The 9230-nt window shown below is 43.5% G+C and overlaps 1 protein-coding gene across 2 annotated transcripts in view; it reads left to right on the forward strand.

Annotated features, from left to right (window-relative positions):
• Lactb2 (lactamase beta 2) overlaps positions 1-8727 on the forward strand; it is a 33872-nt gene extending 25145 nt beyond the window's left edge. The window contains exons 5-7 of one of the 2 annotated variants that reach the window (XM_050142086.1): positions 3356-3504; positions 7365-7503; positions 8189-8727. In XM_050142086.1, coding sequence (XP_049998043.1) covers positions 3356-3504; positions 7365-7469 — 254 coding nt within the window. In that variant the 3' untranslated portion in view covers positions 7470-7503; positions 8189-8727. The remainder of the gene's footprint in view (positions 1-3355; positions 3505-7364; positions 7504-8188) is intronic. The other variant, XM_050142085.1, reaches the window with a different exon arrangement.
• The last annotated feature ends 503 nt before the right edge of the window (positions 8728-9230 follow it).

The following is a 9230-nucleotide window of genomic DNA, read 5'->3' on the forward strand; positions in this document are numbered from 1 at the left end:
TGTGCAGCTTCAGCATTCTTTAATTGTTCTGTACTCTGGGCATTCTCACTACACTGCGATGGAAAGGCTGCTTTCTGGTCATGTTTGTTGAGGGATTCTAAATGCCTCCTGAATTTGAATGATCATTTCTTCCCCTCCTTTTAAGGGTTAATCTGCTATAACAGTACTGAATACGTTTTCTGAGTCTCTTGTCAGTAACTTAGTTTCTTTTTCAACAGTACACACACATTTCATAGGCGTGGTCTCCATCTGTTCCAGAGGTCCTGAGTGTTGTGGCCATGGTTGCTGTCGTTTCTTTTTGAGTCTTATTGATATTTGAACGTAATAATGTGTTAATGTCGTCAATTCTTGGTGCTCTTTCTCCTCGCTAGTACTGGGTCTTCCTTCACATTAGCGCCTCCTTGTGTCAGGAGCCACTGCAGCCCCAGCTTTTATGGCCTTTGAAGCTAGACAGGTTCTCACCTGCTCCAGAGGTCCACCAGTTTTTGCACCCGGAGGTGGCAAATTTCTAAGCCAAGGTGGTATCCACACATGTGTCAGTTTCTCAGTGGACGTGAAAAACTGAAGAAACTCAGCAGTCTGACCGCTAGCCTCAGCCCCTCCAGGCACTGCCAAGCGCTGAAGCACCCCGCAGGAGGAAGGCCAGCAGGCAAGGCTACTGCTCTCCCATCCCTGGCCTCAGAGCTCTCAGTCCTGCACTGACACAGACAGAAAGGCAGCTCCCAAGGCCAAGCAGTCAGCTCTCCATCAGCAGTACAGTACGTTCCTGACCGTACAGAGCAGGGCCACCAGTCACAATCCCGCAGCCCATGCTGTTCCTGCTTCCTGGGCTTCTCAGCAAATTCCCGTTTAGCCCTTCTCTGTCTGCATCACAGCCTCTTCCATGCAGACAGACAGCGGCCAGCCTGCCTCCCATCTCCCTCCCTTGTGATAACTCTTTGATTCCAGGTCCCAGCATAGCTCCGTCTCAAACAAGCCCACAGTGGGCCATAGCTCTCCAACGTGTGGGAACAAAGTAATAGGTTGCTGCTTCACAGTTGGTCTGCTGCACAGGAGTCTCCGTCACACTGAATCCCCCACTGGACTTAAAGCCTTCAGGAACCACGGGTTTCTCCAGCAGCTGGACAGTCTGTTGACATCAGGCCTCCTGCCTCCCTTCCCTTGGGATTGCAGTTCAGCTTCTCTGCTCAGGAGCTGGGGGTGGAGCTGAAGATGGTTTCCACACCTTTGTGTTTCTTCCTGCCTCTTCCATATCCCTGTACCTCTCTCCTGATTCCCAGTGCTCTTCCCGTCCTCCCCCTCATCACCCTGACTCTTGTCTGGAGTTAAACAGAGGAAGCCCCCAGCCACCATCTCACCTGAGAAGCCCTACCCTACTTCTTTAAATTGCACGCTTGGTTCTGTCCTGGCTGAGAGCATGTCCATTTTCTGTAAGTTTTCTTCAGCTCCACACAGCTGAACTGCTGAAACAAAACAAGCTTACAAGGGAATAGGAAATGCTTCAGTCCCTGTTGTTTTTATTTACCGACTTCTCTCATCAACCACAGTTTAGCTGCGAAATTTTGGGTAACACTTGCCCTCTGTACTTTAACTCACAATGTTGACATGACAGGTTTCCATAGCAACTATAAAATGGTACATTTCCACTCTCCAGAAGAAGAGCCCTGTTATATGTCAGATAGCACTGCACGGCTTGCAATATGAATGTTCTCTCCATCGTAGACGCTAAGAAAAGCCCAGCAAGAGTCCCAGAAGGGAAAGGGGGATTGGTTCATTTTCTAACTCGCTCCTAACAACAGCCATGGAAAGAGCTGTCAGGACACTTGCATTTTCTCTTGAGTTCTGGGTGCCTAGGAAATAGTAAATGCACCGTGTAGCTGGGCATGTGTGTTATCATGGCATGAGAGGAGTAGGCACCGACGGCTGCATGAAAGGCAGAAGGAGTGGCTGCTCAAGGCACTCCCAAGCCAGGCCAATGAGAGGCTGCCTGCAAAGGTTCTCAGCGTGTTGGGATCCAATGACCCTCACGCGTCAGTGGCAGGGGAGTTGTTCTTCTGTAAACTATACTCAATCAGCATTGCTACCGTACAGTTAAGACTGCTTCCCTGCAGGTATCACGCAGGGCCTTTATAGCTATGTGCTCACTGAAGCCCTGTCAAGTAGGTGCTGGTATGTGCACAGCCAAAGAAACAGGCTCAAAGAGAAGGCTTCCTCCCGGCTAAGAAGGAAACAGCCGATACAAACCCAAGTCCAGCGCTCTTTGTGTGGTTCTCGGTTAGCCTGTTTTGTTTGGTTGGTTTTTGGTTTTTAGGTTTTTTGGGTTTTTTGTTTTGTTCTCGAAGATTTAAAATATCCCTTTTGTGGACTTCTGTTGTACCATACTGGACTGTTTAAAGCGCAGGCGGATTTCAGTGTAACTGCATCTGGGTTGTTACAGGTTCTGAACTTGTAACATTTGCTCTATTTTCCTTCTACCCTGGGTCTTGGACACTTTTGTATTCTCCCTTTTCAGTCTTTTGTTCATAAGCTTACTACAGTGGTTAAGACAGCACCCATAGTGCTCAAAAACTGCCTAGTAGGAATCTCAGCTCCACCCCTTCTTCACTATACAGCCGCAGGCAGGTTCTGTACCTTCCTGTGGATAGTAATAATACCTACCTCATGGATCCTTGAAAGTACACAGTACTTCAAGTACATGGGATAATACTGTGTACCCAGTAAATACTACATATCACCTACCATTATTGTGATTACTGTTATAATGCATATACTATTGCTAAAATAGATCGTATATTTTAAGGTCCATAATAACATTATATATTTTTATTTGACATAATTCTCTAAAGGTTTTTGGCATTATGCACATTTTTTATAGTTGCCATCAAAGCTCTCGTTTTCCCCAAGCAGTCTATAATGTAGTGCTTTTTGTTAGCATATATTAGTTATACATAATAATCAGTTTCATTATGACATTTTCATAAGTTTATATAATGTACTCTGAGAGGCTCCCATGTCAGAAGGCTCCCAAGCACTTGTAACAGCAGCTCCAGAGGAGTCAGCGACTCCACAAGCACCCATATCCTCAGACACACACCCACGCAGGAGCTTGGGGGAAGTTGTTTGCAGGAGGGGCATTGGCAGTTCACCTTGGCTACACGACATGAGACTGCCCACCACTGAATGTCGTTGACTGCCCCTGCTGAAAGGCCTGTGCCGTAGCTTTCCAAGCAATGAATATTTATCTACTAAATGCTTTTCAGTGCCGCATACGAATTATTCTCAAATAGAGCGAATTAGCTTTGTACTTAGTGTTTTTTATTTGGTTACAGAAACTTGTGTAATTCTTTTAATTCAGGACATGGCCCAGTAATCCACAATGCTGAAGCTAAAATTCTGGAATATATTTCTCACAGAAATAAGCGAGAAGAACAAGTTCTTACATTAATCCGTGATAACTTTGAAAAATCATTTACAGTGACTGAACTTACAAAAATGATTTACAAGGTAACTTTCTTTCATCTTATCTGTACATGACTACTGTTTCCTGGGGTATTATTCAGTAAGCTATGTGGTAAACTTAATATATCCCAGGTGAAAAGAAGTCTTTTGACTATGCAAGTAATGCTAATTGTCTTGACTTGAAACCAGTAGTTTAAGTTGAAAAGTGTCCATAGATAACAAGAATCGCCATCCTGAGCCATCATTAAACCCTACTCACCTGACTCAGCAGGAGAAACTGCTCTTGAGTTTTGTAATGACACACACTATTCTAGCCATCTTGGCTATCCGGTGTCCAAGCCTTCAGTAAATAACACAGAGTGATCTTCTAAGCAGAAACAAATAAAACAAAAAAAAATCCGAGGATGATGGCAGTGGGAAGTTGTAGGCGAACGATGGAAAATGGGCATCAAAACCATGAATAGAATACTCTCTGTAAGGAAGAACTCCACAGCTCAGTGGTGGCCTCTAGTTGCATCCCTGGAGCACTGTGTGGTAGTCAGGCAATGCTGCTCAATGTCCTTACAGGTTCAGCATCTGCTGTGCAGGCAGTGGAGCTTAGTGACTCAGTGTCCAGTCCCGTATGGTGGATACAGTGAAGCAGAGATGGGGTACATAGTGTTGAGTTTATACGGTAGCCTGGAGATGGTAGCAGTGAGAGTAAAGGACTTTAACATACCGTGGACTTAAGTCAGTGTGCCCCATTCCAAAGAGAATGATGAGCAGATGAAAAACTCCCTTTGGCTGGGGTATAGCTCAAGAGCAGAGCGTTAGCCCAGCGTTTTCAAAGCCCTGGTTCAGGATGCCCAGCACTATCTGGAAAAAAAGGCATTGGGAACATGAATACAGTATTTTCTCTGGGGCCGAGAGATGGGTCAGGCACTGCAGTGTTTGCTGTGCAAGTGTGAGGAGCTAGGTCATCCCCAGAGGCTAAAGTTACAGTGCGTGCCTGGAATCCCAGTGCCGGGAGGCAGGGGCAGGAGGATTCCTGGAGCTTGTTGCTCAGCCAGGTGAGCTGAATCAGGGAGAGATCCTTCAAAACCTAAGGTGAAGAGCAATCAAGGAAAACACCCCGTGTCAACATTTAGCTTCAGTATATGCACGCGTGCACACACATGCACAGACACAGTGGACAGAACGCATCGAAATTGTGTGAAAGAGCTCATTGCCCTCTAATACTAGTGTGTAGCCATTCTTAACTATACATTGCTACATTGAGGGTTTCCCCCAACCTAAGTACAGTCAGCAAAACTCTCTCATACCCTGTCACAGATGAATCATCAAGTAATTGCTCATGCCTAAATAAATTGATTCTTCATTCAGGAGTATATTCCATGTATGCACAGAAGCATAGTCACCATGCTAGTGTGTGAAACACCTAATGCATGCAAAAGGCATGAGATAGCCGAGTGGCTTATTCATTCAGCATTTATTCTGTATTTTGTCACACACTAGAGCAGGTTCAGAAATACATAGATAACTATGGACCATTGTCTTCAAGGGGTCCAAGGATTGGCAAAAACAGACCAATTTCAACAGGTATGGCTCTGCCATAACACTCGCCTCCACTGAGCACACTAAACATGTTAGACACTATGCAAAATGTTTTATATAGGTTGAGCATCCTTAATCCAAAATACTCTAATCCTTCAAAGGCTTCATATGTTGGAGCATTTTGAATATTTAAGTCATATTTTTTCCACACCAAACTTCAGGTTCTACACCTTTTTTTTTTTTTTTTTTTTTTGCTTTTTCGAGACAGGGTTTCTCTGTGGTTTTGGAGCCTGTCCTGGAACTAGCTCTTGTAGACTAGGCAGGCTGGTCTTGAATTCACAAAGATCTGCCTGCCTCTGCTGGGATTAAAGGCGTGCGCGCCACCACCGCCCGGTTTATACACCATACTTTAAGACACAAAAATTGAAATCAGTTTTACCTAGTGACACTGCAGAGAAATGAGTTTTGTCTAAAGAAGTAAGCATTGTCTAGGCCAAAGGAGAGCAGAGAAGAAGTCATTCTAGGTAGTGAGGACATGTTCAGACACTAGAGCAATGGTAAGCCACTGTGTTGGCAAAGCCAAGAAGACATGTCCCAGGAGCACAGACTGCAGATGTGGACAGACAGACGAGCATCCCAGAAGACGAGGTAGGAAGAGTGGATGAGATCAGATCACAAGAAGACTTCACTGCCAGCTAAGAGTGCTAGTGGTGCCCAATAATCTGGGAATGACCACTTTCAGATCCTGCGTGGGTAACTTAGGTGTTGAGATCTAGAAAACCACAGTGGTGGAGGGTCGGTTTATGGCATTGGTGCTTAAAGGAGAACAGGAGCTGAAAATTCAGATTCGGTGTCACCAGTGCTTATTATTTCTGTGTGTATTCACGGAATGAAAATGAAAGTGGAAACAGAGTATGGGGTCCCACAGCTTTAACCAGAACTCAGAAGGCTGAGTGAGTTTGAGGCCAGCCTTGCAGACGGTGAGAAGCCAGATTGAACTGTCTCAAAAGATAGAGAGAGCCAATGATACAACCCTTTGTAAACACCAGGGCTTCTTTGCAAATATCAATGTTTAAGGTAAATATAGGGGAGAATATGCAAGAGGACTATAAATGCTAAGTGAAATGAGATAAAATGCGGAAAAAGCTGTCTTCGAAAAAGAGAAACAAGCCAGTACAGTGAGGGTACAGTGAGTGAGACAAAGCCATTGAATTTTGACCGAGATAATCTGATAGTCTTGTCAAATAAGATCGGGGAGCTAAGAAACTGCATTCTGGTTCCATCCCATTGCTGTGGCGAGTCACTCTGACACAGCTGCTTGTGAAGAGAAGGATTTATGTGCTGTATCCTTGCAGGTCACAGCCCATCACTCAGGGGAGTCAGGGCGCGAACTCAAGGTGGGAACCATGAAGGAACTGCTTTAGCTAATGTTCTAGTTTTATATAACCCAGGCCCCACCTGCCTAGGGATGGGACTGCCCACAGTAGGCTGGACCCTTCCGGGTCAATTGATAATCAAGACAGGCCCCCACAGACACGCCTATGGGACAGTCTGGGCTAGACAGTTCCTCACCTGAGGCTCTCTGGTCAGATGCCTGTGGACTATGTCGAGATAACGATTAAAGCTAACTAGGACACAGAGATAGTAAGAGAAAATTGACTTCATAATTACAATCCTTATTTAAAGAATAAAGTACGTTTTCTCTTTATTCAAATGGCATGTCAATATTACATTATTATTTTAGCAAGAGTAACAGGAAACCATGAGTCATAAGGTACAAAGATATTATCATAATACCGAAAAAAGTATAAAGCAGATTCAAAAACTATTTGAATACTAAGAATAATTCTGATACTTATAAATATCATTTATAAATATTAATGAGTTTCTACTGTGTGTCCGTATGCTACACACTAGGAATTCAGCAGTGAACAAAATAAGGCACTGCTTATTTATATTATTGTTTTTATGGCATTTAATCGCTTTTATCTGTAGAAATATAAAAGGATGGTCTAAAGCAAGAACATTTGCAAGATAGAACTAGTTTAGGTTGGTATGGTTTTTTGTTTATCTGATTTTGCTTTTTTGAGGCAGGATCTCGTGTGCAGCTGGCTGGCTTCACAAAGTAGCCAAGTCTGACCTTGAACCTTTGGCTGCCCTGCCCCCACCTCTGAGTGCGGAGGTTACCAGGACTGGACCTGGGTTTTGAGTCTGGTAGGAAAGCTCAGCTGAGCCATATCCCTGACCTCAGTTAGCCCTAAAGTGTGCTCAGGTTAACATCCTTTTCTGTTGTGTGTGTGTTGTTTAAAGATTCCAGACAACTAAGTGTCCTTCAGAAATGAGACTCCTATGCATCCCTGTTTTCTTTTCAGAATGTTCCAGAGAATTTACAGAAGATGGCAGAGCATAATCTCCTGCTTCATCTGAAGAAACTAGAGAGAGAAGGGAAAATATGTATGTATGCTTCTGAGTGTTAACGCGTTTACTACCGGCATTCAGACGTTTCTGCAGGTGCATGAGTTCCACCTTAAAACAGCAGCCCCTGAGTCCTCCCATGAGTGTCCCTGAGTCCTCCCATGAGTGTCCCTGAGTCCTCCCATGAGTGTCCCTGAGTCCTCCCATGAGTGTCCCTGAGTCCTCCCATGAGTGTACCTGAGTCCTCCCATGAGTGTCCCTGAGTCCTCCCGTAGTGTCCCTGAGTCCTCCCATGAGTGTCCCTGAGTCCTCCCATGAGTGTCCCTGAGTCCTCCTGTAGTGTCCCTGAGTCCTCCCGTAGTGTCACATTCAGGGGAGAGGACTCAAGAGGATCCAGACCCTCCTGCCCTCACGGCATCACGGCTGTGCACCAGGAGGATGGCCTCTTCTAGACATGTGGGACACCTGAAAACAGGCACAGGTCTTAAGTGTTAGTAAGAATAGTGACATCAGAGATAGTAAAGCGTCCTATAATTATTTCCTTATGGTAATTAATTTGTCAAATCAGGCATTCGTATAAATGTTTAGTCCTTAAAATTGAGAAGTCCGCCCAAGCTTGAATGTTGTTGAAAGCCTCAGTCATGCTTACATACAAGAAGAAACTCACATTATAGTCATCAACAAAATTCCTTAAAGAATGTGTATCTCTCATTACAAAATAATTGAAAGCCCAGTTGGACATACTTAGCTTTTGTTTTTCTTTCCGGTTTTCTTTCTGCAGTTCACAACACAGAGCCTGATAAGAAGTGGAGAGCTGTCCTTTAGTGTCAGGCGGCGAAGCTGGCTTGCTTGCTGGTAGAGGGTGGTATGTTCTTTTAGCTGTAGATTATTCATAGAGAATATCGAATGTGGGACTTTAAATAACCCTCAATATCTTTCTAAAGTATGTAAATTATATTGTACATCTGTAGGGCAGGTTATTGATGTAATCTTGGCCTTGGAACATTTTACTGAATCTTTGTCAATTTCCTATGCATTAAGTAAAATGGTTACTTAATAATAAAATTTGCACAGTTCAAAGTAGTTACTACTTGAGTTTGGATATGTATTAGCATCTGTCAGCAGCACAGATGTCTACATACTCCTTTTCTTCAACCCTGTCTATACCTTATACATACCAAGTTTATTTCATGTTTTTCTCAATTATATCATTTCGGTATTGATTCTACAATTCTGTGTTATGTTTGTTTTCTTACGATGGCATCCATTAATGATTCATAAGTTTATCATTGAAAAAATATTAAACATACCAACTTGAAATACTATGTGATTAATAATTATTTTTAAAGATTTATTTTTATTTTATATGTACGGATATTTTGCCTGCATGGATGTCGGTGTGTTGTTACATGCATACAATGTGCACAGAGGCCAGAAGAGGGCATCGGAGCCCCTGGAACTGGAGTTCCAGATGTTGTTAGCCACCATGAGGGTGTTGGGAACCACACCACATTCCTCTGCAAGACTAGCCAGTGCTCTGAAATGCTGAGCCATCTCTCCAGACCCTGAATAATTATTTTTGTAATTCATTAGTACAACCAACCAACATGCTTTGCACATTTAGATTTTAGTGCAGAAATACTCATCAGTTTATATATGTTATATATCAAAGTGTTTTCTTTTCACTAGAAAAATATCAATAACATTCTTAAGAAATGGTTAGATTAGCAGTGGTGTGTAGTAATGTCCTACAAATTGAAACATTCCGTTCTGGGGGAGGTTCCTAAGACTCAGGAAGTAAATTAAATTTACAGGGCTCAGGA

The sequence above is a fragment of the Alexandromys fortis genome, unplaced genomic scaffold (genome assembly GCF_014885135.2).
Source record: "Alexandromys fortis isolate MF-2015 unplaced genomic scaffold, M_Fortis_MF-2015_v1.1 scaffold_41, whole genome shotgun sequence".
In the NCBI taxonomy this organism is placed as follows: domain Eukaryota; kingdom Metazoa; phylum Chordata; class Mammalia; order Rodentia; family Cricetidae; genus Alexandromys; species Alexandromys fortis.